Source organism: Vicugna pacos, chromosome 21, assembly GCF_048564905.1.
Source record: "Vicugna pacos chromosome 21, VicPac4, whole genome shotgun sequence".
Taxonomy (NCBI): domain Eukaryota; kingdom Metazoa; phylum Chordata; class Mammalia; order Artiodactyla; family Camelidae; genus Vicugna; species Vicugna pacos.
The window spans coordinates 30,182,012-30,199,507 of record NC_133007.1 but is presented as its reverse complement, the minus strand read 5'-3'; the positions used below and the strand labels follow the sequence as shown (position 1 = coordinate 30,199,507).

The window sequence follows — 17,496 nt, the reverse complement described above, 5'->3', positions numbered from 1 at the left end:
AACCACATTAGGAAGGGTGTCATCAAGAGGTGTTCATCAAGAAGGTCCCAGGATGACAACAAAGGCCCACCTCGTGGGGTGGGGTGAGGACTGAGCAAGTAATGTGTGGAAAGAACAGAGCAGAGTCTGGCCCAGAAGAAGCTTCAGTGAATGTCAACTAATAAGGGTTCTCTTAGGAAGAAGGTCCTTGAGTCTGGACCCCCAGAGAGGCCACTCTTAAAGGAAAAATTAAGGATGGGAATACAGCTACCTGCTTTCTCCCCACCTCTGAAGCTGGAGAAGCAGGTAGGATGAAAAGTGACGTGTAGCCAACACACACACACACACACACACACACACACACACACACACCATTCACCAGGGCACGTCTGCAGAATGAGCAGCAGACAGTCGGGAAACCTGCCTTCCCTCCTCTGCCCATCAGAAAGTAGCTGTCCAGGAGTCTGTTGAGTGAGTAAGTGATAAGCTAGCCGGGGGCCACTGCTGGAGGCCCAGCTCTACCTCTAGCTCTCTCTGAGACCTGGGCCCATGAGACTCCTTGGGTCAGGGTCAGGCTGTGCCTTGGGGTGATTCACATCTCCACCCCTCGCATCACAGGTGAGGATTAAATGAGACACCACAGAGAGCGCATCGCAGGGTGGGTGGAGTCAGAACCTCAGCCACCTGTGCATCCTTGGGCCAGGCTCTGCCCCTCTCTGTGCCTCAGTTTGCTTCTCATTGAACGAGGGGTTGGAGTCAGTGCCCTGCTTGCTGTGCTCGTTGGGGGGTGCATCTCCCAGGGCTGGATGAGACAGAGGTACGGGGAGTTGGGTGACTCAGTGGAAAGCAGGTACCCGGCAGGATGTCCTGGGTTCCCATCCTCCCACACTCTGGGGCCAGGGCCAGAGAGACCACCAGACACCTCTGTCCTGGGCCAAGGCTGCTGCGGGGCCTTGCAAAGGAGAGACCGGGCTTCCGCTTTCAGCCCCATTGCCTGGCTTCCCTTCTGGGTTTTCTTTCTCAGACACTTCTGTAGCACTCACCGCCTGCTGGGTGCTGTGCTAAACACTCTGCAGATGCCACTCTAATCCTCCCAGGGACCCCTGGGGTGAGCACTGTTCTTATTCCTATTTGACAGAGCAGGATACTGAGGCCCAAAGGGTCGGGAGACATGCCTGGCACAGGAGGCAGCAGGTGCCTCCAGGACGCCCCCTGCAGGGCGGGCTGCATCCTAGTGGCGCCCCCTTATGGAGGCCTGCAACACTGCAGTACTGAGGCTCCAGCCTGGGCTCCCCCACCCTCTCTGGGGGCCCTGGTGGGAGGCCCTAAACCTCCAACAGGACATTGAAAAGCCACCATTCAGCCCCCTTATCCTTGGGCCAGCATGTACTGACCACAGGCAAACAGACATGCTGAGCCTCGGGGCGTGGGCAGGTGTACCGGGTCACCAGGGGCTCACTTGCTACCATCTCCATTACCAGGGAATCCAACTGGCCAGCAGTAGGAGGTGTGGTCGGGTGGGACCAGAGAGCGCAGGTGCACAGTCAGCCCTGGGACCACCTGGGGCTCTCAGGGCCTCTCCCTGGTTTCCTTCGAGGTGAACTGAGGGGGAGGATAAAACCAGGTGAGAATCAAAATCTGCTTGGCCCTGTACGAGTCCTGCGTGGCTGTTGTAACCCAGCACCATAAATGAGGTGACCTACAAAACCAGGAATGTATTTTCTCACAGTTTTGGAGGCCAGAAGTCTGAGATCAACTCTCAGGAGGCTCTGGGGGAGGAGCTTCCTGCCTCTTCCAGGTTCTGGTGGCTGCCAGCAACCCTGGCCCCTTCGCAGGGCCTTCTTGTCGGGACATCAGCCTTGGGTTTAAGGTCCACCTTAATCCTGTATAACCTCATCTTAGCTACACCTGCAAAGACCCTAGTTCCAATTAAGGTCACATTCTGAGGTTCCAGGTGGACATGCACTTGGGGGACACTGTCCAACCAGCACAGCCCCGTCTTCAGCAACAACTCAGGCCACAGTCCAGTCTCCCCACCTTAACACCCAAGCTGACCTGGCCCCTGCTGCTCCCCACAACTGTGTCCCACCACTAGCACCACATCCTCTGTCCCAGCTGTGTGGAGATCTGCCCCCTACAGCCCCATGTTCATGCTGTTTCAGTCTCCAAGCCTTTTCCCATGCCATTCCCTCTGTCTGGAATGCCCGTCTCCAGTTCTCCAAGTAGGGAACATCCTTTGCCTTCAAAGACCGGCTCAAGCATCACCACCTTCAGGAAGCCCTCCCTGATTTCAGGCTCAGCTCCCAGTGCTTCTACCAGCCACTGTGACAAGCACACTGTTTAGTGTTTGCCAAGGTAACTGTCAGACCCCTCTAGACACCAGGAGGGAGGACAGGGGACTCATCTCTCAGGTCAGGTCAGCATCCCAACACGGGCCTGAGCACTTCACAAACCCGTGACAACTGCCGGCAGAAGGAACGACAGAACAGTCCCAGCTGGGTTTCAGAGGGGACTCTCCAGCAAAGGTCCCGGCCCTGCCTGTGCCCTGTCCTGCTCTAGCCCAGTGCCCCACGACCTTGGCCCTCCCAGAGTAGCGGCTCTCAGTCTCGTCTACAACTCGTAGTCACTTGGAGGTCTCAAAACCCTCCCCACAGAAGCCCCAGCCAGCCCATTTCTATCAGATCTCTGTGGGTGGGGCCCGGGCATCTGGTGTTTTAGAGTTTCCCGGGTGATGGGAACAAGGATTCAAGGCTGAGAAGCACTGCATCACCACCAAGGGAAAGGCTGGTGTATTCGTAAACTCTGATCCCCCTCTAGATGGAGTCCCTGATGGTCCACAGCACTCTCTCTGGGGGAGCTGTCTATTTGAGGCTGGGCCCATCCACCCTCGCTGCTGTCCTTGTAGTGACCAAGCCAGCACCCCGAAACTGTCAGCCTGCCAGAGCCCAGTGCTCCCCAAACACCACTCCCTTCCAATGTGTCTCCCCCAGGCTCCCAGCCTCACACACCATCTGTGCACCAAGGGCGCTGCATTTGTAGCTCCAGACTCAAATATCCAACTGCCAACTGGATCTCCACTTGGGTGTATAACAGCATCTCTTAATGCAGTCAGAACGGAGCTCCGGCTCTTCTCCCCAAACCCATTCCTCCTGGCAACGCTAGCCTTCCAGTTGCTCAAGTCAAAACCCTGGACATGTTCTTGAGTCCTCTTTCAAATCCCACCTCCGATCCACCAGCAAATCCCGACAGCTCCGAGTTCCAAACGTACCCTGAATCCAGTCGCTCCCTCCAAAGCTACCACTGCGGGCCCAGAAACCATCATGTCTTCGCCGTGATTATTGCAACAAACTCCTAACAGTTCCCGGCCTCTGTCCTTGCCCCTTTTGTCCGTTCCCCACCCAGCGGCCGGAGGACCTTGGGCTGGGGCCTGGAAGGGATGACATGGGGAAATGAATCCTTTCAGCTCTGGACCACATCCTCGTGGTGGTGCCTATCACCGACATCCCACAAGTGGCAGTGGCTTCTCTGCGCTGGGGGGCTGGAGCAGTCAGAGAGGGCATTCTGGAGGAGGTAAGGTTTGTGCTGAGTGTTAATCTGGATGGGCAGCCAGGAGGGAGAGAGGCAGTCCACCTTGTCCAAAGAATGGGAGTGGAGAAGAGCCACTTGCTAGGAAAGGCAGCAAGTGAGGTTCATCTTCCGCTTCTGAGGCATCCAGTTGTCAAGCACACGCCTCAGATAGCCCTGGGGCCCCAAGCCTTGAAGCCTGGAGCCTGTCAGCCCCACCTCTATGACTTTGCCGCAAGACTCCTGTTCAGCCCGTTTCCAGGAGCCCTTCTCCACCCTGACTTCCTCTAGCCCAGTGATTCTGCCTGTGGTCCTGAACCTACAGCGTCAGCGTCACCTAGGAACTTGTTAAAAATGCAGTCTCTGGCTCCACTCAGACCCACTGGGTCAGAAATGCTAGGACAGAGCGCAGCACCAGGGATGTTCACACACCCTCCAGGGGATGGTGATGCTGCAGGAGTTCGAGAACCTCGATCTAGCCCCACTGGAAGCTTGAGGACATCTGGGACCCGGAGACCCATTCCTTCCGTCCAAGGAACGCCACCTGAGTGCATGCTCGCTGGAGTCACCTGGGCCACCCAGGGGGACAGAGCTGCAAACCCAGTCACGGAGACGCTCTGGACCAGCAGCAACGGCGGTAATCCCACAGCTGTCCTGACACACCTGTGCAGCCCTTCTAGAACCACAGGAAGGTAAGCGGAGGAAGTCAGAAATTCAGTGCTCCGACCCCATCCTTCCATCAGTGAGAACACGAAGGCCAGGAAAGTTGAAATCCCAGGGGTGGCCAGCGGCCGAGCCGGAATGTGACCTCAGGTCTTCTGATGTTAAGTCAAGAGCCTGATGGGCTATATCAGGGGTTCCTCTGGGGACTGTTTTGCCCCTGGGGGACAGCTGGTAACTCCCGGACACGTTCTGAGTAGTCACAACTGGGGGGGAGGTGCTAATGGCACCTCAACATCCCACTGTGTGCAGGAGGGCCCCTCACCAAGACTGATCGAGCCCTGAACAGCAGTGGTGTTGAGAAGCCCTGGGATGTATTCAGGTTCTTGGGCCCCCAAGCCAGCCCAGGACCAGGAAACCGGTGACCCCACAGAAGTCCATGTGCCAGGCCCCCATTCCTGCCAAACTCTGCGCAGCAGCTGAAATGTCCTGGAAGAGTTTGCTGGGCGTCCTGCAGGTCAGAAGGGCACCATACCTCACCAGTGTCACCCCAGCGCACTCCAGAGAGCGAGTGGGCATGCGTCCTCCTGGCCTGGCAGCTGACTGAGCCCTCCTTCCTGGAAGGAGCTGGGCGGGAAGCGTAGCCCTGGACATCCTGCCTGCTCAGCGGTGGGCTAGTCTGAGCCCGCTGCCGCCACCCCATCATGCTGACTGGGGCTCTGAACAGACAAAACTCACAGAGCAGAATCAGACATTCAACCTTGAGAAATTAGGCGGCCCCTCCCAGCTCCGGGCTCCAAGCCCCCTCCCTCTTCTCGCTGGCGAGCACTGGCTCCAAGAGCGGTTCATATTTAATAACGCAATTTATATTCCACTCTCAACATAAACTATTGTAAAGGCGCTCTAATGTAAAAATACATCTGGCTTGTCAATAGTTTATCTTCTGGATCTGCATCTAAATCCCTGGGCCTTTTTGACTTATGGCTGCACCACTGTCTAATGAATAAAAAGGTGCAAATTATAGGCCCGGCTTTAATGCTCATCATAAAATTAGACGGTAGTTGCAAAAGCTGCATTCTCCTGCCCACAGCGCCACGATGGAGAGCCGTAAATAAAGTGTATTTAATGTATCCCAGGGCTGTGCAAGCCCAGGAAACAGTGTGTTATCACTCGGCCTTCGATGGGTCCGCCAGAAGTTCAATGAAGTGATAACGGATCTATCATGTGAATTTATGTTAACTGTCTCCGCGCAAAGCCACGGCCTCGACACTGTAAATAGCCCACAATCCTTCTGGCAGGCCCGCCTGCCAATAAAACTGTCACTGCTGGGCTGGCAGCAAGCACCTTCAGGACAGGGGGACAAGCCGTTAAGTTCTGGAGGCTGAGGGGGCCTCGCCTCCCATCCTCCCCGCCTCTCCTGCAGGTCCGTCAACTGCAAAGGGAATGAATCTTCTTTCAAACAGCAGATCCCAATTACAGGGGTCAACAGAGGTCGGTGGTGGAAGAAGGGTTTGCTGGGGGATGTGGCTGGCGGAGAAGGCTGGCTGCCTCAGCTGCAGGCGGGGGCGGGAGCCGGGGCCCAGTCACTTCCTGCCCCGGTTTGCAGATTCTTTTTCTCTAAGATGTGAGTTTGATGGGACATCAGGATCCCAGCAGGAACCACCTGGTTCCACAGTGGGTTCATCATGTAGTCATTCATTCATTCATTCATCCATCGTTAATATTCTATTCAGTACTTTCTATGTTCTGTGTCACATGTGGACGTGAAGAGGACACACTCCCCCCTCAAGAAGACCCAAGTTGAGAAGACAGGACCCCCAGGTGTGACAGTCACCCCCTGCTAGCCTGATATCTATGCCTATCTGATTTCCAAACAGCTCTGGGGCACTGACTCTCACCTTTCTTGTTCAAACTTCAAGTTAAGATCCAAGAAGGGGCCGTGAAATCATTCTGTGGCTGGGGTAAGGATCTTTTCTCCACTGCCCAAAAGAAAATAGGAGACACCAGCATCACCTGAGCACCGTCCCAAGGGCACACGCACATGCACAGAGGCTGGGTCATGACGTAAAATATAAAATTCACATTGTGAGTCACAGATGCAGAAGTCTGGGAAACACTCGTCTGTAGCAGTCATTCGGCAAGCCATGCGGCTCCTGAAATCCAGGTTTCTTGGCCTGTGGAGGTACCTGATCTTTCTGCATGAGTCCCTTCAGTGCCCTGCTCCCTGCCAGGTCTTCCATAAGCAGAACCCTGACTTCACTCATGTAGGTGTCACCAGGATGGCAGTGTTGGGGAGGGCCCCTCTTTCCCACCTCACCGGGCACTCAGCACATCCTGGGGTGGAGGCTGTGATCCCTCAGGACCCATCTATGGTGGGTCAGGGCGCCAGGTCTGTGGGAAGGCAAGATTGACTTTCATCTTGCATGGGGACCAGAGAAGATGGAACTGGCCGTGACACCCAGAGGTCCAGATGCGCCAGTGGGATGGCAGCCCGGACAACCTGGGCCACTTTCTCAGAAGTGTCCCAGCACCATGGGCAGGACCAGCCCCTCAGAGTGCCCAGACCTGCAGAGCAGAGGGAGGCTGCCCAGTCGCTGTTCTCACTTCTACCACAGCCAGAGCCAAGGGTCACAGCAGAGATGTTTTAGGGGATTAGACACGTGCCCCCTGCTCTGTGTTGCACCCAGCAGTGCAGCCAGTTCCTGAACACCCCTCCCCACAGCAGCTCAGGGGAGCACCCCAATCGTACTCAGACTGTCACCGTTCCTTACGTACCAGTCCCCCAAACCTTGGGTGATTCACAAGATGGTCACTCGGGAGAAACACCACTAATTTTATCCTTCTCTTGTGACTCCCTGCGATCCCACCTCCCTGTGTTCATGCCCCTTCCTGGACTGGACGTAGGGACCTGCCCCTAATGAGCAGAATACGGCAGAAAGGATGGGGTGTCACTCAAGAGATTTGTTTGAAAGACTGGTTCCCTCTCCCCCAGCACACACGCTCTTGCCTTCTTGGCAGCTCACTTTGATAAAGCAGGTTGCCACGTTATGAGCTGTCACATGGGAGAGGGCCACGTGGCAAGGAATCAAGGAAGGCCTCAAGCCAACCTTCAGCAAGGGACTGAGGTCCTCAGTCCAACAGCCCTCCAGGGACTGAATCCTGCCAATGACTGTGAGTGAGCTGTGAGGCGGGTCCTTCCCTAGTGAGCCTTCAGATGAGACGGTAGCTTTGGCCAACACCCAGATCACAACCTGTGAGGGCTGGAGATCCCGCTAAGCTGTATCCAGATTCCTGACCCACAGACACTGTGAGATAATAAATGTTGTTTGGAGTTGCAAAGTTTTGAGATAATTTGTTATACGGCAGTAGATAGCTGATACACCCAGCCAGACACACCCTCAGCACCTTCTCTGGGAAGTGCTGGTCTGTGGTTTTGTAGCCCACACTCAGCGGAGCTGTCAGAGCCCCATCTCCTCGTCCACACTCCTATCTCCAACCTCCTGCAGTGCAGCCTGGCCCCAGCCCTCAGTTAGAAGATGACGGGTCCCAGTCAGTATATTCTCAGCTGTGAGGCTGCTCTCTGTCACCTCTGCAAACTCAGCTCATTCCTTCAGGTCCCCCTCCAGTCTCCCCTTCATGGCTGACTTCTTTGATCAACCATGTCCCATTGACTTCCCCGCTCCCCTGGGCCCCTCAGTATCTCTAGGTTCAGCTCAGAAAATGCCATGGTCCTCATGACAGGCTACTCCCCAGTCTCCGTGTCCATGGCTTGTTTCACCTCCTCCCCAGACAGCAAGGTTCCTAAGGATGAATAACTTAACCAGCTCAACACCATAGGGCACCTTCTATGTGCAGGAAGCTGGGCTTACAGATGAACAGCACAGGATTTTTGCCCTCTCTGGGCCATCAGTTCTCAGATTTGGGGACTGCAGGGCTTGTGAGAAAACAGTTCCCTCAACGGGAGCCCTTAGTGTGCCTGGGGTCCAGCATTGAGAAGCCCAGGGTGTGGCACTCACCGCCATCCCGAGGAGAGATCTGTGTGAATGTAACTGCACATGGACACACACCCCGAGTCCCCAGAAATGCTTAAAGGGTGGTCGTCCAACAACAGAACATGCTCATGTTGGTTATGTTTAGACTGCCATCAAAGTGGAGAACGCAAAGTTAAAAACTTCTGGTAGGGAACCGGGGGACTCCAGGCTGAGAATCACTCGGCCCCACACATGACTCATCTGGCAAGAACAGCCCGGCAGGGCAGGACATGGCGTCCACAAGTGGGACAGGGGGTGTACGCATCAGGCCAGGGCACGCTCAGTTGGTCTGACCATCTGCAGCACCATTTCCAAACCCTGACTGGGCTGATGGACTAACAGTTTAAGGACAAAGGGACTGGGGAGGTGGGCCCTGCCCTGGATGCCGTGCAGGGCCTTGCGTACAGAACAGGTGCTCCGTGAACACTGTCTGGGAGTAATCAGGGCCTCTCGCACACTCCCTGGCACCTCGCTCAGCACTTGGCTTCTGGGTGTCCCCCACTGCCCCTGCTCTCATCCTATGTGGGTGGTCCCCACCCACCACCTTGTGGCCACAGCCAGGCCGCCCGCCCAGAGTGAGGCCGGCCCGGAGTGGGCTCAGCTGGCAGGACTGGCCGTGCCCTCCTCTAGGAGCCCCGGGCCAGCCAGGGAGACAGCCAGGGCCTCTGGGCCAGCTGGCCAGCTCCTGTCCCTCCCACCCGGTGCCCGTTCCAGTGGCCCCGAGGACTTCCTAATAACGGCAATCCTAAATCCTCATGGCCAGTTCTGCTCCATTTCTATAAATAATGTAGAATCTTTTTATTTACTGACAGGTTGTAAAAGTATCAGGGAGAAGAATGTGAACTCAGGAGCTGCTGAATAATGTACGACGTTGGCCCCCCTCCCCATCCTGCCTGGGCGGGGTCCCCACTCCCCCAGAGACTGCACCCACGGTGGGGGTAGGGGGTGCTCAGACTTAGAGCTCCTGGGCCCTGGCACACTTGCTCCCATCCAGTCTTTCAAGGTCTAGACTCGATCTTGGGGGAGGGGTTCTGGGGCCACTTGGGGGCACAGGGTCTGGGGTCCACACCCTTGTGATCTGGATATTCAAACTAGGCCTCAGACCCAGCCGCCTCCTCTTGCAAACAGAGATTTGCATGGTCCAAGCCAGGTCTCTGCTACACCCGCTTCCAAGCACAGGTGCTCAGACACACACACAGACACGCAGCTACAACCACACCCACAATCAGATACACACACAATCATACAAAATACACAACTGCAGACACATACAGAACACAAACACACACAGACACAACCAGACATACATAATCACACACACATGCACAATCACACAAGATACACAACCACATAAACACAGAGACACACACAGATACACACAATTCTGCACACACAGACACAAGACACACAACCTCACAGACACGCGTAGATGTCCTTACCACACCCAGAGGCACACAGACACACGGACAGATGGACACAATCACAGACAGAGATGAGACCTCCACAGGCACAAGATACATAACACACAGTCACACCTTGTTTTCTCACATCTTTTTTGTTCTGTTGGAGGATAGTCAGTTTACAGTGTGGTGACAATTTCAAGTTCCCCTGTTTTTGATGACAGAATGGGGAGGGGCTGGCCGAACCTTTGGTGGATAATCCCATATTTTGCCTCTTGTCTTGACTTTTAAAGAATTTGCGCTCGTTATTCAAGGTGCTGGCCTGGCTAGGAGAGTGCAGCGTTATGGGCTGGGGCCCAGCGGGGACGCAGCACGAGGCCGCTGCTCCTCAGCCAGGTGTGCTGTCCAGGCAGAGCCGGCTGAGGCTGGGCTGGGCTGGGTCTGACCCCGGCCAGCAGTGACCTGCCAGCAGTCAACGAGCAGGAGCAGGGGGAACGCACCCTGGAATGTGCACCCATGAGGGCAGGGGCATCGTGTGTCCGCCGCCAACGCAGCCCCAGTGCTCAGGGCGCCTGGCCCGCGGCCAGCGCTCAGCAGACGCACACGCCTAGCAAAGCTCGGCTCCGCTGTTACGTCCACTTCCCAGCAACGAAGCTGAGGCAGGAGGGCTGAGACCAGGGGGGGTCTCCCCAGGGGCCTGCAGGGGCTCTAACAAGCCCAAGGGGGCTGGCGGGGAGAGGAAGCACGCTGGCAGCAGTTCCTTCCTGAGGCTGGGTGCGTGATGTGAAAGAAGGGGCTCCATTCTCTGTACTTCTCTGCGCGCATCGAGTAGTCACACTGACACACGTGAAAGTCCTTGCAGCCCCTGTGGACTGAACCCCACCCCATGGGAGCAGACCTTTCCAGACTGCATGGGGTCCTGCTTGGGGTCGGGGGGCAGCTGGGGGGGCCCCCAGGGCCTTCGGACGAGGCAGCCCCCTGTGAGCACGGGGCCAGATGCCGAGGCTGACGCGACTCTGGAAGATTCCCAATAGCACCCCACAAGTGCACACCCACTGCACCCGTGTTTACACCAGTCAGATAGTACAACAAACACACATACATTGTTTGTACACACAATGCAATGCATTCATCAGTGTGTGTGCACACAGCAATGCAGCAAACACTGCCACATGTGCATGAAAGCACACACACACACATTCATATCACATGCACACAATTGATATTGTGTGCCCCACACAATATCACCGTATGTATGCACACAGTTACACACCATGTGAGTATGCATACACTACACAACCACACATATCTACACATGCACACAGCCCCCCATCTAAAAATACCTACACAAATGCACACACACCTACACACACGTGCACACATGTTCCCCTGAGCAGGACCAAGTGACCAGAAAAGACATTGTCCACTAGCTCAGCAACCTGGCACCAGCTGCGAGGTTTGGTTTCCCCTGTTAGTTGCAGGAACCTGAACTTGGCCCCTCAATTCTTGCCTAATTCCCCCGTTTTACAGCTGGGGACATGGAGATGCCAGGTTGCCCAGCAATCTGTCTGAGAGGAAGGGAACTGGTTAGTCTCATGCTGGTGACCCAGCAGCTCTCACACATGTTACCTCTATTCCTGCCACAGCCGCAGGTGGCAGACAGGTCCCCACAGTGCAGACATGGTGGGGAGGTGTGTGCAACCACTGACCCAAAGACAACCAGCAATGCAGCTGGGATGAGACACAGGCTGCCACCTCTGAGCCCCCACCTCCCGACCGGGAGGGAGGGAGCTCTCACATTTGCCTTCGCTCCTCCACCTGCAGAAAGATGGCACTAACACTCTGCCCCAATTTCCAGAGGCGCCCAGACCTTCACCTGCGTTAACTCACTGAGTCCCCAGGCCCATCCGTGGAGTCAGCACTACTGTCAGGCCCATTTTGCAGATGAGGACATCGAGGTATAGGAGGTGACACCACCTACCGGGGGCTGAACCCTGAAGACTCAAATGCAGAGCAGGGTGCAGCTATAGCAAGGTTCTCACCTGGGTGGCCCATGGAGTCACCCAGGAGCCTGGAAATCCACCACTCCTGGAACCTCCCACCCTGAGATTCTGAGCAAACTGGTCTGTGGGGTGGAAGGTGGGCCTCAGGATTTGGAAGAGCGACGCTGTGGTGGGGGGCAGCTCCCCGGGGCTCATCAGCTTCTGGAAGCCTCATGCCTCCCTCCGCAAGGGCCCCATGTAGGGACCTGGGGGAGGTGCCCGAATTAAAATCAGACAACAGGAGGGGCTCCCTGCCCACGTCACTTTGGTCCCAAAGCCCTAGGCCAGCGGGTCCCCAGAGAAGCGGTTGCGAAGACGACCAAGGTGTGAAGCTGACGGGTGTCCTTGAGCGGGGCCAGATGGCTGCTCGGCCGGCAGGTGGTGCCGCCCGTGCTGCCAAGAGGCTCCAGGGAGGCCCAGGGGCTGAGTCAGAAGCCCAGGCTCCCTGCCCAGAAGGTGACTTTGGAACCTTGTGAATTCAGACGTGACAGCTCAGAAGCTAGGAGGAGGGCCCCTCTCCAGAACCAGTCCCTCTGAAAGCCTTGGCCACCAGAGACCACGAGTTCCTAGCAGGGACAGAGCAAGGGGACCCCAAGGCCGTGCAGCGGCCGGGGAGCGGGGGCAGAGCAGCACTCGCAGCAGGACGTGGACACAGGTGTGTGTGCATGTGCAGAGGCGGAGGGCCACGGGTCTCAGGCCAGCGGGCTTTGCTGTGTGGCTCTGGTCCAGCACTCTGCCTCTCTGAGCTGCAATTTACTTCTCCATCTGGGAAAGAGGAGAAAAATCTCTGGTTTGTCCCAGGGACTAAGAGAAAGTATTTATTTGAACCCCCGGCCCAGGCATTTGAAACCAAGCCTCATCGCTTCCCTTCCTCCTCACCGAACTCCACAGGGAATTGGGAGAGAGGGAGGGCACCACGGGGGGCACCTTCTGCCTGCGTCCATCCACTCCATACCTCCCCGGCATCCTGGCATCCTCTCCCAGCTTCGCCAGCTGGAGGGGCCACCCCTCTCTCACAATCTCTTGCTCCCTGCCCACCCACTCCTGCTCCCTCTCTCTGTCTGTCTCTCCCTTGTCTTATGGTCTCAAGCCTTGTGGGGTCACAGGCTCCCACACAGACAGGACACAGCAGTCTCCCAGGCAGCAGCCATGCCAGTGCTCCCGGCCCTAGGGCCTTCCAGATGTGGCCTCCTGACACACCCCTGGTTCCAGTCCCCACAGGCCCTCCAAGGGGCGCTGTTCCACTTGGGCGGCCTCTGGATGTCCATTCTGACCCCTTGAGAGAACTTGGACATGGCCTGGACGCCCCAAACTGCTCAGAGCCACCCCCCTGCCAAGTCGGGGAGAGGAGGGAGCCGCCGGGCCCCGAGCCAACTGATTTCCTCTGCTGGCGCCTGGCGGTGGGCAGCCCGCCTCTGGCAGCGGCCTGGCATCGGAAGGTGTTGGCAGACCGCAGGAGTGGAGGGAGACAGTGAGCGGGGGGGCCCCACATCCAGTCCGCCCACGGCCCCCAGGACAGCAGTTTCTCCCACGTGGAACTGAAAGTGGTGCTTTTGGAGGAGGGGGGAGTGTTTTTGCATCACCGTTGCAGTGAATCTGCTGTATTCTGGAGTTCAAGCCGGGACCTGTCTGTGTTAGGGCCTGTGGCCGAATACTTCCTGTCTCTTAAAACAAGATACACCCGCCCACCCCCAAGCCGCCCCCAACCCCCCACCGCCAAGTGCTGAGCCGGCAGAGAAGAGGCTGCACTTTATCTATCTCCCCCACCGCCCACAGGCTCGGAGTGGCAGGGGTGGGGCCGGGGAGCAGTGTGTACATCCCTCCTCTTCTCATGGGATCTGAGTGGGTTTTCCAACATGGGATGTGAGCTGTGAGTGAGCAGGAAAGACTGACGCTCGGAACGGGCAGCCTGGGTCTGAAAGGGTGCTCTCGACGGCCTTACTAGTATCTGTGAGAACTTTCTCCAGGAAGGAAGCCAGGGGCAAAAAGGAGGAAAACCCCTGAGCACCTCTGAGCTCAGTGGACGCAAGGAGCCCCAGGACAGCCCGCCAGCTCTCCGGGCCCCAGGACGGGGGTCTCGAGTCTGGTCTGGGGCAGCCCCAAGTCTGGCGGGACTCCCCCAGCCGTCCCTGCTTCAGGGCCGGGGTGTTTGTGGTTTTCCTCTTTCCTGATCTATTCTGGGCTCGCTTTGCTCCCGGCCAGGCTGGGAAAGGGGCTGAGGCCAGGGGAGGGCAGCGGGGAGCCGGAGGAAGCCAGGAGGAGGCAGGCGGATAATTTAGGAGCTGCTCTGGGCAGGCCCCTGGAGAGTGTGGGCAGGGGAGGGCGGAGGTGACAGATGGAAGGCCCGTTTATTAAGGGTGAGTCAAAAGATGCAAAGGGTTTTCTTGGGAGCCCTGGTGGGAAGGGAGGCTCAGAGCCACTGTGGTGAGGGCTGGGCGTGGTGCCCAGCCCGAAGCTGGAGCCACAGAGCTGGGCACTGGCCCTGGGAAGTGTCTCTGACCAGCATACATGCCAGCCTGTGTCCAGCCCAGCCAGGCCTGAAGGCTCTGCAACGCCCCTCTGCATTCCTGCTCCACCCTTGGGCAGACCTGGCCCACACGCTGGCCTCAGTTTATCCACCTATAAAATGGGGAGATTCGTGCTGTCCTTCTCACATGGAAGAGCTTGGCACACAGCAGGGAAGCAATAATCTCAGTTTCCTCCTTTTCTTCCTTTTAACACACTCCATGGTTGACGCTGCCCTGAAGCCCGGGCTGCCCCAGGCTGAGATTCTTCGGCTTGATCCATTCCATTCTCAGACCAGTGGTTCAGGGCAAGATCCATACTCTTAGCCTGGCATGCAGGCCCTGCCCCAGTTTACCCCAGACCCTCCCTCCTGCTCATCTCCCACCTTGCCAGGGCCTGACCTCCAGCTTCCCTTTTTTAAGTACCCTAGCCCCATCCTCCCTACAAGCTCACCCTCCCCATAGAGAATGCCCAGCCGCTTCCTTCCACTGGCCTAACTCCTATACATGTCCTTTGAGGACTTAAGCATCACCTCCTCCAGGGAGCCTTTCAGGGATGCTCTAGCCTGCCGCACCTTGTAGAGTTTCCAGAGTACCCGACCTGGGCTGAGACTGGAAACTGTGCCAACAGAGCTGGGGCTGGCACAGAGGGTGTTCACAGTACCCAGGGAAGACACGCTTTCTGGAGGCAGTGGGAAACTGGACAGGAAAGGCTTACTTTGCTGAGGAAAAGATGCTCTGGGGGGAGGGGGGCCCTTCACTCCAATGAAGACAAAAGAGCAATACTGACCCCTCCAGGGACTTTCAGAGGGGAGGTCCACATCTGGCTCCCAGCAGGGCCTGGAAGCTTGGGGTGCACCTGCAGAGGGGAGAGCCATCCCGGATGAGACCAGCCACCCCACGAAGAATGGACACAGAGGATTTGCTAATCCGAGGACCCCCCACATCACCACTTTGAAGGTGAAGCTCAAAGCCAGACCATCCTCCTCACGTTAACATGAGAAAAGCAAGTCCCCAACCTCCACCATGATTTGCGAATTCTCCCTCTACACCCATTGAATTAGAGTGTCCAGCGGGGGCCGCGGGAGCACAGGCAGGTATTAAATTTTAATGAGCACTAATGGCTTTGCCCTACTTTGTGAGTGCCGGGCCTACATTTATGAACGTTTAATTTCTCAGGCCTTGACCTCTTTCTTTCCCTCTCCTGCCACCCCCTTGCCGACTTCCACCCTCACAGAAGTTTGCGGGCAGCAGGCAGGGCGGGAACCTTCCTGGACCACCTGACAGCCGGCTCCCTGAGCCCAGGGACTAAATACTCCTCCTCCTGGGAGGAACAGCAGAACTCAACAATCACCACCCATAGGCAGTGAGCAGCCAGCAGTAACCGTCAGTCTGATGCAAGGCAGGTGGCGTTTCATCAGTCCCTCTGACGGAGCACTGGGACAGCCAGCCCCTGGGACGGGGGTGGACATTACACCGATGCCTACAGACCAGCACCCCACCACCAACCCCCAAGACCAAAGTTCCCCAAGCCCAGCTCTGTCCCCGGGGCCCTGAATCAGGACTGCAGGGCTGGGGTGGCAACCAAGCCCCTGCTGCCCCCTGGCGGTGATGAGGCCCACTTGCCTGTGGAGGGGCGGTGCTGACCACAAACCCCTCGGCTCAGGCCAAGGCTAGGGGACTGCCTGGTTCTAGACCAGAACTCCTAGAAAGAGCAAAGCCTGGAGTCGGCTGCTACCTCGTGGGTGTGGGTCCCAGGGCCTTTGTGGGACCACACATCTCACCGCAGCCTGAAGAAAGACTGATCCAGAAGGCTCCAGGCTTGTCTCATTCAGTGACAGGTGGCCCTTTGGGTCTCAGAAGTCATCTCTGCTAAATGAAGTTAACAGAACATCCTCCCAGCTGCCTCAGTAGCCCTGCAGCTCCAAAGTACGGTCAATGCCAGTAGCACTTATTAAGTGCCTACTGTGTGCCAGGTGCCGGGCAGGACTGTGCTGTACCAGCAGCAGACACGAGTGCCAACAGGAGGCAAAGGGTGATGCAATCAAGACACCACAGCTCATTTGGCCTGGAGCCCCCGGGAGGGTGTAGGCCACTGCCTGCCCCCTGCCCCTGTGCACCCGGAGGCCCTCGGACACAGCTGAAGCTCACAGGGTCACTTCCCCTCTAACGAAGAGCCCTTGCCCTAAAGGTCAGGGAGGCAACTGCCTGGGTAGCCCCTTCCACAACCTTCTGGCTGTGCTATCTGTCTGGGCCTCAGTTTTCTCATCTGTGAACTGGGGACAGTGGGAGAACCTCTATCTTAACAAGACTGCCAGACAAAATACAGGGAAATTTAAATTTCAGATAAACGATGAATACATTTTTAAATATAACAGTTTCATGAAGATATAATTCACACACCCTACCCAATTCACCCATTTAAAGTATGCAATTCAATGGTTTTTAGTACATTCTTGGGTTAGGCAATTGCCACCTCTGTCCATCTTAGAATACAGTCATCACTCCGAAACGAAGTCCCCTACCCACTAGCAGTCACTTCCGTTTTCCCCCAGCCCTAGGTCATGAATACGTTTTCAGCATAAGCATATTCCAAATATTACATGGGACACACTTGTACAAAAATGTGTTTTTTGTTTATCTGAAGCTGAAATTCAATGGGACATCCTGTCTTGTTTTTTTTGTAAATCTGGCAGCCTTCCGCCCAGGCCTTTCGTGGACATTAAATGCGTTAACTGCCTCGCACAGAGCCAGTGATGTGCGTGTTGGCTGTCCTGTTATTATTTTTACTACTTGTATCGCCTTCGTTCGAGTTCCCCCAGAGGCAGCACCTGAGGAAGGGGGGAGGGGCCACGATGAACCGTCCTGCTGGAGAGCCTGGGAGAGAAGGTCCCTAGGGAGGATGGGAGGACGGGAGGACGGGGTCTTTCAGCAACGCCTCTCCTTCTTGGTGCGATGTCAGCCTCCTTCCTGGAGTGGCAGCTCACGCTTTGAATCACAGGGATCTGGAAGCCACGGGGACCTTGGAGCTCTCCGCCGGTAGGTGCCGGGACGGGCGGAGGAGAAGCTAGTGGGGCCCCAGGAGCATCCGCTACAGGGACCAGGGCAAGCATACTGGGGTGAACGGTGTCCCCTCAAGTTCACGTCCACCTGGAAACTGCGAGTGTGATCCCTGACGGAAAGACGGTCTTTGCAGAGGGGGTCAAGTTAAAGTGAGTCATACTGGACCAGTGTGGGCCCTCATCCAATGCTCAGGGTCCTTACAGGAACAGGAGAATCTGGACACAGATGCACACAGGTAAGATGGTTGTGTGAA

At 56.6% G+C, this 17,496-nt stretch overlaps 1 protein-coding gene across 2 annotated transcripts in view; it reads right to left on the bottom strand.

Moving 5' to 3' along the window:
- Positions 1-17,496, bottom strand: part of LOC140688136 (uncharacterized) — a 230,406-nt gene that overhangs the window by 43,691 nt on the left and 169,219 nt on the right. Inside the window, exon 3 of one of the 2 annotated variants that reach the window (XM_072946749.1) lies at positions 12,026-12,441. The exons of the other annotated variant lie outside the window; for it this stretch is intronic. Coding sequence (XP_072802850.1) covers positions 12,176-12,441 — 266 coding nt within the window. The 3' untranslated portion in view covers positions 12,026-12,175. Of the gene's footprint in view, positions 1-12,025; positions 12,442-17,496 lie in introns of those variants that run through there. 2 annotated transcript variants of the gene reach the window in all.